At 36.3% G+C, this 22,218-nt stretch overlaps 1 protein-coding gene across 4 annotated transcripts in view; it reads left to right on the forward strand.

The window, feature by feature from the left end:
* Nucleotides 1–12,058, forward strand: part of MIPOL1 (mirror-image polydactyly 1) — a 306,644-nt gene extending 294,586 nt beyond the window's left edge. For all 4 annotated transcript variants that reach the window (XM_045848602.1, XM_045848604.1, XM_045848603.1 and 1 more), the window contains exon 13: nucleotides 11,355–12,058. In XM_045848602.1, the coding sequence (XP_045704558.1) occupies nucleotides 11,355–11,421 (67 nt within the window). In that variant the 3' untranslated portion in view covers nucleotides 11,422–12,058. The remainder of the gene's footprint in view (nucleotides 1–11,354) is intronic.
* Nucleotides 12,059–22,218: the final 10,160 nt, after the last annotated feature.

Below are 22,218 nucleotides of genomic sequence, written 5' to 3' on the forward strand. Positions count from 1 at the left end.
AAAATCATTTTCACTGGGCTAACTCACATCAAGGAATGGGCAGGCCGCATCCATTCTGGAAGGTCCAGGAGAATCTCTTTCTGGAGACCACCTGCATCCTTGGCTTGTGGTCCTTTCTCTGTCTTCAGAGCCAGAGAATGGCATTCTTCCAATCTCTCCCTCTGACTCTGCTTCTATAGTCACATCTTCTCTCTTAGGAATGTCAGATTTCTAACCTAAGCATGGTTGAATATACAGCTATTAACTTTTTCTATGTTCTATTTAGTCTGGGAAGTAAACCCCAGGTTTTTGCTTAATTTCAAGCAGTTTCTTGGTGTTACCAAGCATGGTAAATTAAAGGACCCAGGCATGGTGATGTCTGAATACAGCATACTCTCACTTTCTCATTATCTTCCTGTGTAACACACCCTCTTGTACACAATATTTAAAACCTAAGAGCTATTTTCAAAAGGTATAACCTAGAGTTTACTATATTATAACTTGCTACAACTGAGAATTTTTTATACATTCATCTTTACAGAAGATTTTGTATTTGTAAAAAGACTTCATATGACATATCTACAGTAGGCACACCTAACCTTTTGTAGAATACAACTGTTCAGAATGTGGCATTTGTGGAATAAGCACTCAAAAATATTTCTGAATGAATGAATGATAATCCTTGATATAATGGCATATCTGAGGAGCTAAATTAATCTATCTATATTATTTCTTTGCATCATTTATTCTAATGACTGAAAATATCTTTTTTATACAGCAAAATAATTTGAGGGAAACGATTCAATTAGCTTTATTAATGTGAAAGTTATGGTAGAAATCAACAAACTAAAGTAGTAAATGGTTAGTAATGTTGGTTTGAAATTAAATGTCATGGCCTGCATGTACCCATTTGTTTTTCTTTCTTCTTCTTTTTTAAATAAATGTACACCCAGTTGACAACAAATGGGAGCAATTTTGAACGTAGGACAAAGATGGTAGTCACACCCAAAGATGGTATCACTTAAGAGCTAATGTGATTCTCATAATACATCTATTTTGATACCTACCAATTGATCCCTGAAATTCCTCCATGAGATTCATAAATTTGGGTTAAAGCATTATGTAATAATAAAACACAGATATAATTGGTAGCCTTTTTTCAATCACATAATTATTTTTAAGAAACATGTTTTTAAAGAATAGTATTTAGGTTCAATGGGAGGAGAAGGTGAAGGGGTGAGATTCTTGATGGGAAGTCAGAGATGTGCCACTGGATACATTTCTGCTTGGCATTGGTTTTGTTTTTTTGATTTTTGCTTTTGTTTCTCTCTCTCCCTCTAGAGTTCTTTATTGCTTTTGGGGTTTCATTTTAATAATTATCATTACAAGTTATTTTAGGCATAGTTTTATGAGAAATAAAGACTAACTTTTCTCCTTTCACAGTTCTGCCATGTAACAGGCCCAAACAAAACAAACATTGTGGAAACCATTCCACGTGAAGTGTAGGAAAGACGTGGCCCACATTCACTTCAAGAACTATAATGATTTTGTAAGCTTCACTGCCTGACTATCATCTTGTGTTTGGAATGGTAGAGGCTGTGGAAACTATGTAAACTTAATTCACAGTATTGATTTGAAAGTTATACCTAAGCATATACTCTGCTTCAGCTTATATAGTTTATAACTTTACCAATATTTCAGTACTGACGGCAATTCTCAGATCTCATGACGGCTGTCTCTAAAATATTGGAGAGACCTGAATGCAGTGGATCAAACAAATAATAAAAGACCCTGGCCAGGTAGCTCAGTTGGTTAGAGCATCATCCGAATACACCAAGGTTGTCAGTTTGATCCCTGGTCAGGACACATACAAAAATCAACCAATGAATGCATAAATTAGTGGAACAACAAATTGATGTTTCTCTCTCTCTCCCCCCTTCCTCTCTCTTTTTAAAATCAATAAAAGAATTTTTAAAAGAGAATTAAAGAGCCTTTTTATAATACATACAATCTTTAGTGTCTTTAATCTCAAAGATTTTGATACGAGGATTAACGGGGAGATGAATGCTTGATTCAGATTGTTAGAGCATATCCATGTAAATCTTACCAGTGACATTTTAACTAAGCTGAGATTTTTAACTCAATCTTTTGTTGAAAAAGACATTGTCCTACAGAGAACAGACTGACAGATGTCAGAGGGGAAGAAGGCTGGGTGAAATAGGTGAAGGGATTAAGCAAAAACAACAACAACAACAAAAACTCACAGACACAGATAACAGTAGAGTGATTACCAGAGAGAAAGGGAGATGGGGGCAGGTAAACTTGGTGACAGAAGGACACTAGACTTCGGATGATGAACACACAATACAATATGCACATGATATGTTATAGAATTGTACACTTGAAACATAATTTTATTAACATAATCCAAATAAATTCAATTTTAAAAATCTATTATTTTTAAAAAGACTTTATTTATTTTTGAAGAGAGGGGAAGGGAGAGACCAAGAGGGAGAGAAACATCAGTGTGAGAGAGATACATAGATTGGTTGCACCCCCTGCTGGGGACCTGGTCCACAACCCAGGCATATGCCCTGACTAGGAATCAAACCGGCATTCAGTTCATAGGCCGGCAATCAATCCACTGAGCCATACCAGTCAGGGCTTAAAAAATCTATTATTAAGATAATGCCCAATGCCCTGGCCAAGTGGATCAGTTGGTTGGAGCATCATACGTACACCAAAAGGTTGTGGGTTCGCTCCCCAGTCAGCATGTGTTAGAGGCAACTGATCAATGTTTCTCTCTCACATTGATGTTTCTTGGGAGCTCTCTGTCTCTCTTCTCTCTCTCTCTCTCTCTCTCTCTTTCTCTCCAGCCCTCTCCCACCCCCCTTTCCTCACCCCTTCCTTTCTAAAAACTCAATAAATACATCCTTGGGTGGGAATTAAAAAAAACTCCCCAAAATATAAATAAATAATAAAAGTAAATAATAATTTCACTAGCTATTTGCATTGATAATCTGTTTTATAATAAAAATCTTAAAAGTATTCATCTACAATCCCTATTTATTATGTACTTATAATGAAATTTCTGTGGCATCCTTTTCAAAATATTTCATATGAATTTATATAATAAATAATTGTCCTTTATCCTCTTTTTCCTTCAGTAAATTGATCTTGTGATAATTACTTTGGCTTCCAACATCTCTGATATTATCAATGTTTTCCTCATTTTCTCTAGTATAATTACAGTTGAAATCTTATTTTAACTATCATTATTATACTGTTCAATTCTAGATAGATAAATTGTGCCCATGTCCAAATCCACCACAATTTATTATTAACACTGACTTGCTGACAATAATACCAAAAAAATGTTTTAGGCTTAAAGTTTTACAAAAATGAGATCTATTGTTTAAATGAGATCTATTTTTAATCCTTATTTATTTAATAGTGAACCTGTTCAATTTTTAAAAAAATTTTGGGGGGTAAGGCAAAATGCACAATACCATCATAGTATTGTTAGGTTGGTATTATTTTCTAATATATCATTTAGTTTTGATAAAGAGTAACTCATAAACTTTTTAGTGAATATATCTTGACTGTTGAAACATAAAACAGTCATTAAGTTTTAATTTAAAAAGAGAGTAAATGCTGTGGGCAGTGAACCATGATAGGTATGACGTCGACTTCAGCAAGCAATGCTCTGCAAACACACCATATTGTCCAGGTATCATCCCAGTCCAGAAAGCCTTGTTTCCGTGCCACTGATGATCAGATTACAACATGCAGCTTCACCACTCTCTGTCTCTCCACTTCAGTGCTCTCTACTGATCAGTGCCATTCCTTTATTGTGAGTTTCAGGCACCCGATCCCTTGTCTCTCCCTCCCTTCCCTGACTTCTGCATTCATGCTGAGGAATACCAGTATCAATGCCAATCATCTGTCCTATTCTTTTGCCTCCTATGGTTAATGATTTTTTCCTCTTCTCCACTTCAGCTACAGTGGCTGTTGTCATCACTCAGAACTTTTCTACATCTGAAATCCTAAGATCAAAGTTGCTTCTTTGACAATAACCACAGCCTCCTTCCAACTTCTCTTGCTGCTCAGCTTCAGCACAAATAAGACTGTATCTAGTCTCTTGCTCCCTCCATTTTTTCCTGCACTAACAGCCCCTTGCAGACTCGCCTTCTTCTCCACCTAATCTGGATTCTAAATTTAATCTCCTTCTCCCCAAGACAGTCTTCTTACACCCTTGTCTTTCTTGACTCACATGCTCAGTAAGTCATACTTATATGTAACCTCTTTTTCTGTAATTTGCTCTCACCATATATACCTCCAAAGTACAGAGCTAAGGAAGAAAAAAGTCATACTACTATGATGGTCAATGTCTCCTACAAATTTGGTAGTCTCGAGCTGCATCTGGGTCATCACTACCACCTAACTTTCCTTTCACATGCCCAAGGTGACCTCCCTTGTTTGTCCCATTAAATTGTCACCATTCTCTGCCAGCCTTTTTTTCCCACCCTCTGCTTTCAGCAGAAATCCATGCAGCAAACTGCATCTAACAAGCATAAGCTCAGTCAATTAACTTCCTTTACACCCACAAAATTATCTACAGTTATATTTTTTCCACTTCCTTTCCCTGTAGTCTCCAAGGGAAAGTTGTCCAGTCTGATTTCGAATGATTATTCTGCTAGGCATGCTTATAACCCCATCCTCTGAGACCCTCTTGCAAACGGTGTCATCTTCATTTCTTATTCTGTAGTGTCTTCCTCTAGTTTTCCCTTCCATAGTTCATAAACATATTCCTTGGCTGTCTGTTTCTTTAAAAACACCTACAGCCTAACATCCCCCTCTAACTGCAGCCCTCTTTACTTTCTAACCAAGCTATTACAAAACAGCCTATAGTCGGTCACCACTTTTTCACATTCCATTCAGGCTTCCTTCTACTTCCATCATGCCATTAAAACTGCACTAAAAGGGTTGTCATTTCTTAATCAAATGAGCACTTTTCACTTTGATCAGGTTTAAGTATTTGACCCTGTCAGTCAATCCCTTCTTGAAATTCCCTTCTCTGGATTCTGTTACAGCACCCACTCTCCATCCATTTTTCATTTCCTTGTTTTCTCAAATTCTTTTGTCAACCTCTTTCCTTTAAATATTTGTATTCATTTTGGTTCTGTTGTCTTTCCACCTCACTTCTCCTTTTATGTTTCTCTCTCTAAACATTTCCATCCACTTCCATGGCTTCAGTTGCAACCTAGAACGAGACCTAGTTGGTCATGGCCCACCAGCCTCATTCCTGCTGCTCTCCGCCTCCTACTCCATGTGTCATAAACCTAGAATTCTTTCTTTGGCACGTACCCTTATATATAGTGTCTACTTAACATCCCCACTTACTATCCTACCAACATCTCAAATTTATGTGTACCAAACTGAGTTCATCCTGCACACACATATACTCCCCAACAAAAATCTGCTGCTTTTCCTCTCCACTGTCTTGTATATCAGTGTCTGTCTAGTCAACAAAACCAGACACCTGGGAGTCACTTTTTTTGACCATGCCATCTCACTCCTGCCTACCCTCAAAAGTCTAAGTCCTTTTGATTCCTTGTTCTAGATAGCTTTCAAATTCATCTCCTCCTTTCTGTCTGCACTGCTGCAGCTCTGATTCAAGTCTCACTAGGATTACTTTTTTATTGTGGTTTATATTCAAAATGTAAAATTTACCATTTAACTATGTTAAGTGTACAGTTTTGTGGCTTTAAGTACATTCACATTGTTGTGCTTAATAGGATTATTTTAATAAGAAACTATCTGGACTTCCCACCTATAGGCTAACCAGCCTTCATCCCATTCCTATATTCTTGCCAGTATGGTCTTTCTAAAATGAAAATAATGGTACTAGGTAGGTTAAAACCTTTGTTTGCTTCCCACTGTCTACATTAGTGGTTTCATCACAGTTTTCACAGGTCCAAGCTTAAGTGAGAAAAAAAATGTATCTAGTTTTTCTAAATTTTTTGAACCTAATGGTGGAGTGAATTAATGAATGGCAACATTAATCCTGGTAAGAAATACTGAAACATTCGAAGGAGATAAGGTAAGTTTTGTTTTAGATATGCTGAGAATCATATGCCTTTGGAAGAAGCAAGAGGAGATGTCTTGAAGGCAGTTGGATATATGAGTCAGATTCAGGAGAGAGTTTGGAGATGGAGATCTGTATTTGCAAATCGTTGGCATTTTTTTAAAGATTATATTTATTTATTTATTGAGAGATGGGAAGAGAGAGAGAGAAAATCAATGTGTGGTTGCCTTTCACATGTCCTCTACTGGGGACCTGGCCCACAACTCAGGCATGTGCCCTGACTGGGAATCAAACCACCAACCCTTTGGCTCACAGGCTGGCACTCAATCCACTGAGCACACCAGCCAGGGCTGAAAGTCATCAGCATTTAAGTGGAATCAAGGGAGCGAATAACATGTCTTGAGGAAATCATGAAAAGTGTAAAGAAAAGTTGATAAAGTAAATTGACATTAGAAAGATTAGCAGAGAAAGAACAGCCATAATAGTGCAAGAAGAAATACATTTAAAGGTTTCTCGTGGTGCTGCCATGGTTGAAAGAGGGCAGGTCTTTGACACTAATGGCAGACTATACAGGTAGCACTTGTCACGGTTTTTCTGTCTCTTCTGCTAAGGATGATTGTTATCCATCTCTCTTGAATATCCCTGGTTGTTTCTCCATGAAAAAAAAAAATTTATAGCCAACTCTATTTGATGGGGCAGCCTCATTGCCTAAATAATAGGAATGGTATTTCTGGAGAAATTTGGCCAAGAAGAATGCTACTTTCACATTGACAAGTACAAAACTTACTCTCAAAAATGGAATTTTTACTTCAGTACAGTCCAGTTGATGAAGAGGAATTTCTTCTGTTTTTACTCCTTTCTGCCACTTTGCAACAAAATTATCAAGTCAATAAGAGTAATTCAAGCCCACAAAAATGTAAAACTAAGGCTTAAAAGTCTCAGTACTTTTGGAAATGGTATAGCACAGTGGAGAAGGCTGTTGTAGCTACCTAGTATCGCATCGAAACTCACTAGCAGTGTAGCTCTGATCAAATTACTTTTGGTTTTGTCATGGGGTTGTAATGAAAATTACATATGTGCATATGTCACTTCTCATAGTTCCTGGCACATAGTATGTATCCATTGAGTTTTCCTGCCTTTTAAAGTATATCACAATATTTTTAAGAGTGAAAATTAAAAAGTAAACCAATTAAGAAAATTGTAAATAACTTATGGTTTATCTACTTGATGAAAAAATATGTATTTCTATAGACACAGACAACAGTGTGGTGATAGCCAGAGGGAAAGGGGGTGAGGTGGGTGGAGGTGGGCAAAGGATAAATAAATAGGGACGGAAAGAGATTTGCCTTTGGGTGATGGGCACACGATGCAGCGTGCAGATGGTGTTTTACGGATTTGTACCCTTAAAACTGTATGGTTTGGTAAACTATTGTCACCCTAATAAATTCAATAAATAATTACAATAAAAAATAAAACTGTAAGGTCTGTCCAGATAAGTCCAGCCATTATTAATATAACAAGAATGGTTTGAGCAACATCGATGTAACCTGGCAGCCAAGGAGAGTACACTGGAATGCACATGTGTGAACAGCGACAACTTCCCTCTCTAGTCAGTGGGGGTGTTAGACACCTCTGAGTGAGCATGTGTACTGTGTGGCCACCGCATTCAAAAGGGCTGAGTAAGTAGAGCAACCAATCTGCATCAGATTTTACTTTAAGCTTGACATTCCTCCATGGAACCTATTCAGATGATTCAGAAGGCCACAGCTATGGGCAACTGGTGATCGGCAGCTTCATCACCCTAACAAGCCCACTCATGTGTCACTTCTCATGCAGAATTTTTTGGTGAAACATCAAATCACCCAGATGACTCAACCCCTCTGCAGCCCAGATTTGGCGTCCTGTGACTTTTGGCTTTTCCCAAAACTAAAGTCACCTTTGAAAGGGAAGAGATTACAGCCCTGGTTGGTGTGGTTCAGTGGATTGAGCACTGCCCTGCAAACCAAAGGGTCACTGGTGGGATTCCCAGTCAGGGCACATGCCTGGGTTGTGGGCCAGATCCCCAGTGGGGAGCCTGGAAGAGGCAACCACACATTGATGTTTCTCTCCTTCTCTTTCCACCTCCCTTTCCCTCTGTTTAAAAATAAAATAAAATCTTAAAAAAAAAGAAAGGGAAGGGATTACAGACCATGGATGAGATTCAGGAAAATATGATGTGGGACCTGTTGGCAATTCCAACAAAGGATTTGGTGGAGTGTTTTGAACAGTGGGAAGGACTCTGGGAGAACTGTGTGAGGTCTCAAGGTGCATGCTTTGAAGGGGACTGAGGCATCATTGTCCTGTGTATCTTGTATCTTCTTCAACAAATGTCTGTATTTTTCATATAACATGGCTGGATACTTTCTGGGCAGACCTTGTGTGTATTTCATTGTACTACATACCTATTATATAGATACATAGAAAATACAAAAATAATGTCAATCAAAAAATAGGATTTTGATCTAAAACATAACTGTAACTATGTTTTTCAAGTTTATATAGAAATTATAGCAAAACTATATAGAAACTACTAATTCTTAATTATGTGCAGTGTCACCAACTCACTCTTCTATATGTTACTAAAACAGCAGAAGAAATACACCAACAAATATGCTCCCAATTTGACTTAAGTAACAACTTGAGGAAAATTTTAATGAAGCTATTCAGACAAATAATCCATTAACCCATAATCTGAAATATTTAGTTCTCCATTAACCCAGACTCTAGTGGAAGTAGCTCTGAACTAAGAACAAGGAAGCCAGGCCCAGATTTGACACTTTTACCACAGAACCTTGTAATTGGGTTTACTTATCTACAATTCAGTTTCCTCATATTTAAGATGGAGAAATTCTAATCCTAGCTCTAACCTTTTTTCTATGTCATGAAGCCCTTGGGAAGCTATTGTTGAGTAAAATGTAGAGTTGTTGGGGCCTATTTCAGTAAGCGACATAATTTTGTAAAGAATATTATCGATTTGGACAGTAAAGAGTAGCCTACAGGCAAATCCTGCAAGGTGTTTCAACAGACACACACCTACCTTCCTGTTGGCACAGTCGGCGTTTGGCAGGTGTATTTCATTCCTTACAGGAAGGAATAGGTGCTTCATTGTGTTTCAGAAGTCAGTGAGCTTTTACAAAACTAAGTAATTGACATTTTTCTCATTTCTGAGATCAAATTTTCATAAATCATTCAACCTGGATAAACTGAGAATGTGGTTGATCTAGTAATTGTTGAAATACAGTAAAGACATTGCAAAACATGATATTTAAGTATTTCCTCTTAACCTCTTCCCTTAGCAAGATGTACTAGTTCTAAATGGGAAAAAAGTCCTAATGTATAAAAAGGAAACAAAAGTAAGAAGAGCCTACCTGTAAAGGAGAAGCCAAAAGAAGCACACGGATTTATCTCAGTAATGTCGGATTCCATTGACTCAGAATTTGTAGTGATAGTAACAGTTATGCAGAATAGAGCTCACTTTCATAACACATTATCAGGAGGATTTTTAATGGGGCAGATGATTTTGTGGAGGAGGCTTATATTTAACCAACTTGAAAGAAATTATTTCCTGACTTTTTATTATACATGCAGAGAAATGCTCTTAATGTCTTCTCCAGATTTCTGCAGGCAGCTATTTGTCAACTGTTAATTCAAGTTTATTATCTTTTAACAATACATTTAAAAATTTTATACTGACTTTTTCCTCCCCCATCCACAATCCCAGGTAGTGAAACTTTGTCTACATCAAAGGAATTCTGTAATCCTAGGAATCATAATATTCAGAGTGTGTAAGATAGCACTAGTTTTATCACTAGTCCAACTTACACAAACTGCTGTCTGAAGAGAGTGAATTGTCCAATGAATCTTCTAGTTCAAGTATTTGCACCACTAGGCCAAAGGTCCTTTGGTGAATGTCTAATGCTTATGTATAGCCATCGTTCGAGAAATTTGTAGTAACATAGGATAGATGTGGCTTTTCACTCATTACTACATTTCTCAAAGCAAAGGTTTTCAATGTACCAAATTCTTTCACTTCATATTTCTGTTTTCTAACGGGACTCTGTATATGCAGAATCATCCAATAATCTGGCGTGAGTTTTCAGTGTCGGATGCAGCTGATGAGTCATCTGAATCTGTGTATGACACTAAGAATGCCCTCATTCCTTTAGTGTCTAGCTCTGTCCTAAGTTTATTTGCAAAGGACTCTCATGCATGGATCCATATAAACGAGGCAGGCTGGGGCAGACTAGACGGTGTCTCTCAGCAGTCTCTGAGGACGGAAGCTTGTGTATATGCGAACTGCTGGGCATGCTTTCCACTTACAATAAAGATTTCTCTGTGCATAACACCAAGCACACTTTCAGTTAACGTTTTATACTTTCAGTAAAGAAAGTAAAAGAAAAAAATGAATGGTCTGATTCCATCATCTTTTGTCAAGCAGAACTCTCATTGGTCCACATGAATGTTATCTCCCTCCCATGAAGTAGCCTAAAAACTTCAGAATAGACTTCGGAACTTTTCACTCTATTTTCAGTATAACTGGTAAGCTTTTAATGAACTAAACATCACTTATCTTTGACTAAAAAAGCCTATTTACACTACTCTGGAATACAAAGTTTTTAAATGTGCTTCAGAAAGTCTGGCTTTATTACTGTCAAATCATTTGCATATATTTAAATTATTTTCATGCCACTGAGGAATGAAGTTTTTCCCACCCAGCCACCTAATTCCTGGCTTTATTTTCATCAGGTGACTGTATGAAAAAGAAATATAATGCATAAGAATTGTGCAGTATAGCCACATGTCACTATTTTAGCTAAGTAACAGGCGTAAGATTGCTAGTACTTCTGTACTGAAGTGAGCGCCTCTTAGGCAAAAATCAGTTTGAAGCTGTTCTGCGTCCAGCGTGCCATCCTGTCAGTGCATAGGAAATGGCAGATTCACAGCCGTGATGCACGTTGGTAAATGTATTGAAATGAGTATGAGTATTTTGCATGTAGCATCTAATGCTGACATAATCTGAAAGTCTGGGCTAAAGTTTGTGTTGTTGCTGTTTTTTAACCTCAAATATTTGGCAGCCTGCACCAGTGTCGTGCTTACATCGATGCTTTGTTTCTCAACATGACTACCAGGACTACTTGGTCACAGGCAAGTACTGTCCTTTTTCAGCCAAAACATTCCTGACAATAAGTGCACTTTCTATATTCATTTTTTCTCTTTCCACCCTCCCCACCCCCTGCCCCTAACTTAGGTTGGAAAGGCTGGTGGACGTCCTGAGGAAAAAGGTTGGAACAGGGACTGTGAGGACAGTGATCTGACTGAAAAAACGACAGTCTGGGAAGCAATCACATCTGGTGACCAGGCTGCTTCATTCAACACTGTGTAAACACTAAAGCCTTAACTTAGCAAACAGTTGTTAGAAGTGGGACACTCCAACCACATTCCAAGCTGAGATAAAATCAAATCACAAATGTTTAACCACTTTGTTGCTGACTTGAGTTATTTATCCAAATGTATTAACTACAGACTTTTACCAAAGGGTAGCTATAAAGTTGTAGTTTATTTTGTAATTATTTTCTATCTCCCTATATGTAATACAACTCTTTTTACTGAGAGACTATTACAGAAACTTTATGAAGTTGGTCAGGATAGTATCTTCACATATGGTCCTTTCTGAATCAAAATGCAGCAAAGTAAATATTGTCTAAACCTTAATCCACTGTGTTAGGTCAAAACTTCAAAAGCAGGTACTTTTTCAATACAGAGTTTATTTCTTACCTAATGAGAGAAGCTGAGACGTAAGAATATATAGTCTTCCTTCAATGCATGCATGTAATCTTTGTTAGTATTAAAGAATATTAAATATAGATACTAAGAATTAAATGTGTAATTTCTTTTGATTAGAGTTTGGTACATTAAAATTAACCAAGGCATGATTTCTTTTCAATAAAAATATTGCTGATTGTTTTCAATAAAAAGATATTGTTAATGTGTGCTTATAAATTCATGTCAGCATTTTTTAATGTTTGGTCTGAGTAACTAACTGAACTTTAAGCTGTAGAAGTTGCCAAGTCTGTCTAATAGACTGGGACATTTTTGGCTTAAAAATCTGTCTGTGCCAGCATGCAAAAGGCCATCAAACATGTTAAGTATTCTTGTTTATTATTTTCATTTAGATTACCATTTGAATTTTTGTTGTGGAGAAGGAGAATCCAATATGTAATATACAATGAAATTATAATGTAAAAACATGTGGTCTTGGAAAAAAGCAAACCTACAACTTGGTTCAGGTTACCTACTTTTTTTACTTGAGATAACTTAAAATAGTTACAACAAAGCAGTCACTTATGACCATATGAAATTATTAATAAAACTAAGGTTTATATGGCTGTAGGAAAAAGTATCTTCTTTCTTTTAGATTGAAGAGATGAAAGGCCAACAGAAAATCAGTATGTCTAGAACTGAATGAAAAACGCAAGTAGAGATTGAATTCATAAAAAGTTTATAAGCAAGTGGAAATTGTTCTAAGTCCATACAATTCTTTTTTTTTTAAATTATGAGTAATTTTATTTATTTTTTAATGTATTTTATTGATTATGCTATTATAGTTGTCCCATTTTCCCCCTTTCACTCCTCTCTACCCTGCAGACCCCCTCCCACCCACAGTCCTCTCTTTTAATGTCCATGTGTCATACTTGTAAGTTCTTGGCTTCTACTTTTCCCATACTATTCTTACTCTCTCCCTGTCTATTTTCTACCTACCATCTATGCTACTTATTCTCTGTACCTTTTCCCCCTCTCTTCCCCTCCCACTCCCCTGTTCATAACCCTCCATGTGATCTCCATTTCTGTGGTTCTGTTCCTGTTCTAGTTGTTTGTTTAGTTTGTTTTTGTTTTTGTTTTAGGTGTGGTTGGTAATTGTGAGTTTGTTGTCATTTACTGTACATGTTTTGTATCTTCTTTTTCTTAGATAAGTACTTTTAACATTTCATAAAATAAGGGCTTGGTGATGATGAACTCCTTTAACTTGACCTTATCTGGGAAGCACTTTATCTGCCCTTCCATTCTAAATGAAAACTTTTCTGGATAGAGCAATCTGGGATGTAGGTCCTTGCCTTTCATGACTTGGAATACTTCTTTCCAGCCCATTCTTGCCTGTAAGGTCTCTTTTGAGAAATCAGCTGACAGTCTTATGGGCACTCATTTGTAGGTAACTGCCTCCTTATCTCTTGCAGCTTCTAGGATTCTCTCCTTCATTTTAATCTTGGGTAATGCAATTATGATATGCCTTGGTGTGTTCCTCCTTGGGTCTAACTTCTCTGGGACTCTCTGAGCTTCCTGGACTTCCTGAAAGTCTATTTCCTTTGCCAGAATGGGGAAGTTCTCCTTTATTATTTTTTCAAGAAACTTTTCCACTTGTTGTTCTTCCTCTTCTCCTTCTGGTACCCCTATAAATTTGGATGTTGGAATGTTTAAAGATGTCCTGGAGGTTCCTAAGCCTATCCTCATTTGTTTGAATTCTTATTTCTTCATTCTGTTCTGGTTGGATATTTCTTTCTTCCTTCTGGTCCATTCCATTGATTTGAGTCCCAGTTTCCTTTCCATCACTGTTGGTTCTCTGTACCTTTTCCTTTATTTCCCTTAGCATTGCCTTCACTTTTTCATCTAATTTGTGACCAAATTCAACCAATTCTGTGAGCATCCTGGTCACCAGTGTTTTGAACTGTGTGTCTGATAGGCTGGCTATCTCTTCATCACTTAGTTGTAGTTTTTTTGAGCTTTGATCCGTTCTTTCATTTGGGCAATTTTTTTTGTCTTGACGCCCCTGTTGCACAGTGAGGGGTAGAACGGAGCCTTAGGTGTTCACCAGGGTGGGTCAACCCACATCTCTGGGTTGTGACTCTGTATGTGGGGCAGGGGTCTGAGAGGGAACAATGGCACTTGCTCTGCTCTCTGCCGGATTTCAGTCACTTCCTCCACTTCCCACAAGCAAATTGGGCCCTTCTGGTGCTGATTCCCGGGTGGGTGGGTTTGCGTATGTCCTGGGACCCTGTTGGTCTCTTCAAGGAACTCTCTTGTGAGGCTGAGAGTTTCTCCCGGCACCTCAACCCCCGAAGGTGTTTTCAATCAGTGGTTTGAGGCTTTATTTCCCCGAGCTGGGACCCTGGGTTGCATGGTCTGTCTCGCTCCCCAGTTTCACCTGGTTTATCTGCACGTGCATGTGGGACCGCCTGGCCACCAGCTGCCTTGTGTGCTGCACCCAGTTCCACAATCTGCTGCCTCAGTGGGTCCGCCAGCTGCTGCTTTGTGTGCCTGGCTCCTCCAGCCACCCTGCCATGAGCCCTTCCATCCTGGCTCCCCAACTCCGCCCCTCCTACCAGTCTGGATGAATGTGTCTACTTTAACTCCTTGGTTGTCGGACTTCCATATAGTTCAATTTTCTGTCAGTACTGGGTTTTTTTTTGTTTCTAAATTGTTGTTGTCCTTATTTTGGTTGTGCGAGGACGCACAGTGTATCTATCTATGCCTCCATCTTGGCCAGAAGTCTCCTAAGTCCATACAATTCTTTAATTCATCTTTAAGATTGAATTAAATTATCTTGCATTGCCTATTTTCAAGATGCACCATTCCTTCATACACCATTGGAGATTATCCATTTCATTTTTTTTTACTCTGTGGGAGAATGTAAGGTGCTTTATCACAGAGTGACAAAAGAACCATAATGCTAATATCAATTTCTCCCTTATTTAAATCCATTAAATTAACTGAGAGTTAGAGTAATCCCATTGAATTTAAACTTAGAATTTACTCACGTTGCCTGCTTCTAATTATTTTTAAACTACGAGACTTAGAAAATAAAGAACAACGGGGTTAAAATAAGATACCTGGATATACTCTACAGTCCTAAAGAGAATTACAGCTTCTCATAGGCCAGTGACTATATGAATAGAGAAATGTTAAATAATTTGCTCGTACATGGAGTTGTCTTGGGCCCTAAGTGAAACATGTAACAGTTCCACATGTGAAGGAACAGCACCTTTCACATCGCAAAGGTAAGTAAAGAGAAACAGTTGTTGCAAAATTGTCCATTCCTGAGTCTTCTTCAAATCAATCCCAAGAAAATTTGAATTTTCAGTTTAGTCCTGAAGAATAGACACATCTTTCTTGAGTTATTTTGCTTGGGGGTATATAAAGCACAAACTGTAACATAAAGATATTTTACAATTTCCAAACATTTTGTTCTATAAATGATCAGATGAGAGCAACCAATTGCTATAATCAATATCAGAACTTTCCTAGAATTTGATACTATAAATTTACAAAACAATTCTAATATCTACTATTGTCAGTGTAGATAATCACCCCAAAATATCACACATGCACTTGAAAATGAATTGTCTACAAAATTACAAATGCTGAGTTTTATAGCCAATGTTATCATTAATTGATTTCTTACACTTAAAAAATGTCAACCAACATTTCAGATTGTCTTTTTTTTGTATGAAGGAGTAACCTTGTTCACTGAGGATCAGTTCTCTGCATACTCAATAATAAAGCAACTTCAGAAGGATTTGAAGATGCCCAGAGATGTTTCTTTGAGTTTGCTGTAAACATCAAGTCTAATTCTTCCAGTAACATGAGAATTCATTTCTTGTAAAAATACGTAGTTCAGGAGAAAGGCAGAAAAGATAATACAAACGTGTAGCACTTGATTTGCAAAGTTTTTTCAAATCTAATTTTTATTCAATCAACAACCATGTAATAATAATAATAGTAATAAATTGTATGTATCAACCACATAATGATAATGATGATGATTTTAGTAGTAGTAGTATTACATACATTTTACAGATGAGGAAAGAGACCCAGAGAGGCTGGGAATTAGCCAAAGACTGCCTAGGACTTACAATTGAGATCTTATGACAAAACCACCATGCAAACCATAGGTCTTCAAACACTTGTATTACAAAATATTTTTCTTTTTTTTAATTTACTGAATTTAGAAGGAAAGAGGAAGGGGCAAAGATAAAGAGAAACATTGATTTGTTGTCCCACTTAATTGTGCCCTCATTGGTACTGTTATGTGCCCAGACTGGAGATCAAAGCTGCAACCTTGGTGTACTGGGAGGATATTCTAACCAACTCAGCTACTTGGCCAGAGCCTAAAAAGAAAAAATAAATTAATAAAGATTTTAAATCTTATCATTTCTTTTGTTATTGCACCATTTCTTTTGTGTACATTGTTCTCTAAAAATCAAGATTGTATGCATTTCTTTCAATGAGATACAATAATGTAGATGCATGTATACATAAATAGCATCACATTATATTGCTACCTCTCTACAAGGTTCTAGAAGCAGCATGCTTTCTTTTAATGTGCACTCATTAGGAATATTGTGACAACTCATTAATAAAAAAATAACTTAGAGATGCTTTTCACTATTTTAATTTGGTCATATGCTAAAACCTAAAAATGTGGCTTTATCAAGTGGAAATCTAAACCTCAAGGGTTACTCTACCTCCCAGAATAAATGTTAGAGATAAATCCAGTCATAGGCAAGTTATAAGCAAGGATATTGATTATAAGCAAAATATAAGCAGTTATAGTGAAGTCAATAGCCGATTATTTTCACATGAGAAAAATTAATTCTGCTTCTATAAATGAGCCACATGTTAAAATTATTTAAAATACTTGACCTAGTAAAATATTTTCCCTTTTGCAGTGAGGAACTAGATCCTTTCTATATTTCCTTATTCATATAATCTGAAGAATCTTATCATTAGATAGATCATATAGTGACAGATTTTGGTTGGTTTCTTTTTTCACAAAAAAGGTTAGAATATTAATTTTTTTTAAGTTTTTGTATATTGGATATAGTTGAATAGAAAAGCATTTTTCTGTGTAGTATTTTTAAAGATAATTATAAAGTTTCTATTTTCAAATGCTCATGATTAATGAATCACATCATAATGATAAACACAACCATGGCATACACATTTTGTCTTCTTACATGGAGTTTGTGTGGAACCCAAATTTTTCACAAGACAGGATTGTGTTGATTATTTACAATTAATCTATCTTCATATCTATATACATGTATAATATATACCAATATACATAGATATAGTCCATACGCATGTATCTATACACAGGTATATACACTCACACACAGAAAAATACATTTTCCTTTTTAAAAATTGATTTATAAGTCAACTGTTAGGCTTCAGTGACTTTAGTATTTTGGTCATGTTTTATTAGAAATACACGTGGTTTCTGAGGTTTTTAAACAAATATATGGAATGGATGAAAGATGTATATTGCTTGTGCTTAGCTAAATATGTCATCTCTAGAAAAGATGTGGTTTATTTTGGCACTGTCTAAAAAACTCAACATATTTTAAACATTTGTGAAGTTGGAGCTTGCACATTTGAACTGGTAGCATACATTCCAGAAAGCATCTCAAGTTACCAAACTTGTAATCCTTTTACTAGAATAACCTTCTGAAAGGTTTTCTTTTGTATTATGTACTTAAGTTAAATTTATAAAGGTTGAAGTTATAGTTTTTTACTTTTTTTTAAATTTTACTTATTTATTTTTAGAGAGGGAAGGGAGGGAGATAGAGAGAGAGAGAGAGAAACATCAATGTGCAGTTGCTGGGGTTCATGGCCTGCAACCCAGGTATGTACCCTGACTGGGAATCAAACCTGCAACACTTTGGTTCGCAGCCCGCACTCAATCCACTGAGCTATGCCAGCCAGGGCTAAAGTTACAGTTTTTAATGTAGAACTCCAAGGTAGAATTTGAAAATGATCAGTGTTTTTGAGAATTAGTAAAATATTGTATACTATTGATATTTATTTACAGAAATCTAATATATGTATTTTTGTGTTGTTTTCTAAGTATAGTTTTAGAGTATGCTAGTACTTTGGAAACCACCAGCCTCAGACTAGGTAATTATTAGCAAAAGTGCATTTTGTGCACAAACTCAAATATCTAAAATATATATTTACTTTTTATTCAGATAAAACCCCTATTGCAAATTCTATGTTTTTCAGTGCAATTCTTATACATTGATCTTAATTCAAATTTGTAAGTGCACAATCCTAGAGACACTGTACTGGATATGCACTATAAAGTATAGCACAACAAGGAAACAGATTAAGTTGACTATGAAACTGTGTCTGACTTCCTTAACGAGTTTAATAAAAATAAAAGTCATATGAACAAATTTTTAGGTACCTTGGGAACCTTTCTAAAGTAGATATAAAATAAATACCAAGAAAAAATTAAAGAGAAACATTGTTCAAAAAATAAAAGATCAGGAAAAAGACAAGGATGTCCACTTTCTCCTCTCTTATTCAACATAGTAGTGGAAGCCCTAGCCACAGCAATCAGACAAGAAGAAGAAATAAAAGGCATCCATATTGGAAAGGAAGATGTAAAACTGTCTTTATTTGCAGATAACATGATACTGTACATATAGAATCTCAAAGATGCCACCAAGAAAATACTAGAACTGATCAATGAATCCAGCAAAGTGGCACGATACAAAATTAATATCCAGAAATGAGTTGCATTTTTATATGCCAAATATGAACTATCAGAAAGGGAAATTAAGAAAGCAACCCCATTCAAGATTGCTTCAAGAAAGATAAAGTACCTAGGAAAAATCTAACCAAGGATGTAAAAGACCTGTACTCAGAAAATTATAAGACACTGAATAAAGAAATAGAAGATACAAATAAATGGAAGCACATACTGTGTTCATGGATAGGAAGAATTAACATCATTAAAATGTCTATGATACTGAAAGCAACCTATAGATTCAATGCAATTCCTATCAAGATTCCAATGATATACTTCACAGAACTAGAACAAATATTTCAAAAATTTATGTGGAACCACAAATGGCCCTGCATAGCAATAGCATCCCTTAGAAAGAAGAACAATGTTGGAAGAAGTATGCTACCTAATATCAAACTATACTATAAGGCCATAGTAATCAAAACAGCATGGTATTGGCATAAAAACACACAAAGATTAATGGAACAGAATAGACAGCCCAGAAATAAATCAACACCTTTATAGTCAATTACTGTCTGACAGAGGAAGCAAGCAGATATAATGAGCTAAAGATTACTTAAAAGATGATGTTGGGAAAATTTGACAGATACATGCAGAAAAATGAAACTAAACCACCTGTTTTTACACCACATCAAAAGAATAAACTCAACATGATCAAAGACTTAAACATTGTACCCCAAACCATAAAAATTCTAAAAGAAAACATAGGCAATACAATCTCATACATTGCTTTTAGCAATATTTTATCAGATATATCTCCTCAAGCAAGAGAAACCAAAGAAAAAATAAACAATTGGAAGTACATCAAACTAATAAGTTTTTGCACAACAATGAAAACCATTAACAAAACAAGACAACCTATGGAATGGGAGAACATATTCATTGATATATCTGGCAAAGGGTTAATATCCAAAATTTATAAAGAACTTACAAAACTCAACACCAAAAAACCAATTCAGTTAAAACATGGGCAAAGGACCTGAATAGACATTTCTCCAAAGAGGACACACTGATGGCCAATAGACATATGAAATGATGTTCAGCATCACTAATCATCAGAAATGCAAATTAAAACCACAATGAGATATCATCTCACATCTGTCAGAATGGCTATCATCAATAAGTCAACCAGCAACAAGTGCTAGTGAGGATGTGAAGGGAAACCCATTTGCACTGTGTTGGGAATGCAGACTGATACAACCATGGTGGAAAACAGTGTGGAGAGATACCTCAAAAAATTAAAAATGAATCTGCCTTTTGACCCAGTGATCCCATTCTGGGAATATATCCAAAGACACCCAAAACACTAATTCTAAAGAACATAAGTACCCCTGTGTTCATTGCAGCATTACTTACAATTGCCAAGATGTGGAAGCAACCCAAGCATCCATCAGGAGATGCGTGGATAAAACTACTATGGGACATTTACACAGCGGAATACTACTCAGCCACAAAAAAGAAAAAAATTACCCTTTGTGACAGTATGGGTGGACCTAGAGAACATTATGCTAAGTGAAATAAGCCAGTAAGAGAAAGACAAATAACAAAAGATTTCACTCAAATGTGGACTCTGATGAACTAACAAGCAAAATAGAGACTCATAGAGAACAGGATGACAGCTATGGGTGGGCTGGGTTGGAGTGGAAGGATGGAGGAAAAAGGAAAAGACTCATGGACAAGGACAACAGTGTGGTGATTCTTGGGAGGATGGAGTATAAGGGGGATAAATGCTAATGGAAAAAAAATACCATAAAAAAGAAACATTGTTTTTAGTAAATATGGTTAGAAAAAAACCTAATACGGGAGATCAAATTCTAATTTAAAAATAATAGACTGATTTTAAGTCTCCCACAAAGCACCTCTAGTAACTGTAGAATGTGTAAGTGGAACCAACAGCTGAAATCTAGTAACGCTGCTTCTGGCACTGGCCAGCTGGCTCAGTTGGTTGCAGAGTCATCCCATACATCCAAAATCATGGGTTCAATCCCTGGACAGGGCACATACGTAGGTTTTGGCTTCAGTCCCCAGTAGAGAAACAAGGGACGCAATGATTAATGTTTCTCTCATCAACGTTCCTCTCTCTTCCTTGCTCTCTAAAATCAATGAAACATATCCTCAGGTGAGGATTTAAAAAATTTCTTAATAAAATAAAAATACTGCTTCTGTTGTGTTTGATTATTTGATCACGATAAGATAAATAGACTATGTAACACTCTATGTCACCTGCAGTAAACTTAGAATTTAAAGCCTAGGGTACATGGCTAAAAGAGGATCAGGGTGGGGGTCAGCAGTGGCAGTCTTTGGGGCAAAGGTTCTGTAAACTGTTAATATCTAAATAAATACTGTTAATATACAGTAATTGTCATTACTGTATAAAAATGGTTTCACCATGTATGGCCTTTGTGACCTTATTGTCATACATTTTACTTCTACATATGTGCACAATAATAACATTGTTATGAGGTTTTTGCTTTAGTCAATTATTTTTAAGACTTAAAAATAAGCACATTATTTTATATTTATTGCGTATTTACCATTTCCAGTGCACTTCTTTTTGTAGATCCAAATTTCCACCTGTTATCATTTAGCTTATTCCTCAAGTGTTTATCATTTATACTAATACAGAGCTAGGTGATGAATTCTTTTATCTTTTGTATGTCTGAAAATTCTCTCTCTCCCTTTATTTTGTGAAAAACATTTTTTTGCAGGATATAGAAATTTAGGTTGACTTTTTTCCCTAGTATTTTCAAGATGTTGCATGATTGTTTCTGGCTTGCTTTATTTCTGCTGTCATTCTTACTTTTGTTCTCTGTATAGAATAAGGCCGCTGGCTGCTTTAAAGATTTTTCCATTTGTCCTATAACTTTTAAAATGTCATCCTCTTGACATCTAGCTCTTCAATCTTAATATTCTCCTGAAGTCAAGTCTGTTTTCTCTGATTGTTTTTTAGATTTTTTTTTTGTTTCTGTGGGGTTTGGTACTGTCATGTGCACAGATGTGGTCTTCTTTACCTATTTCTCACTTGAGTTCTATGAACTCAAGGCCTATGGCCTTGTTATATCTCTGACTTGATATCCTTTGTCAGCTTTAGGAAATCCTTGATCAGTGTCCTTTTCCCCTCCTTTTGAGACTCCAATTATGTATATTTGTTCACCCTGCTCCTATATATCTTTTCCACTTTCTTCTGTGTTGTCCTTTTTTTACTCTATGTACATTAGTCTTGAATTTTCAAAGTAACCTGCCTTTCATTTCACCAGTTCTGTCTTCTGCTGTTAAAGCCATCTATTCAATTTTTAATTTCAGATTTGGTATTTTTAAAGATTTTATTTATTTTAGAGAGTGGAGAAGGGAGGGAGAAAAAGAGGGAGAGAAACATTGATGTGAGGGAGAAACATCGGTTGGTTGCCTCTTGTATGCTCCCTGACCAGGGACCGACCCACAACCCAGGCATGTGTTTTGAATGGAAATAGAACCAGTGAGGTTTTGCTTCATGGGGCAATGCTCAACCAACTAAGCCACCCCAGTGAGG

The sequence above is a fragment of the Phyllostomus hastatus genome, unplaced genomic scaffold (assembly GCF_019186645.2).
Source record: "Phyllostomus hastatus isolate PE091 unplaced genomic scaffold, TTU_PhHast_1.1 phas_contig_62, whole genome shotgun sequence".
Classification (NCBI taxonomy): domain Eukaryota; kingdom Metazoa; phylum Chordata; class Mammalia; order Chiroptera; family Phyllostomidae; genus Phyllostomus; species Phyllostomus hastatus.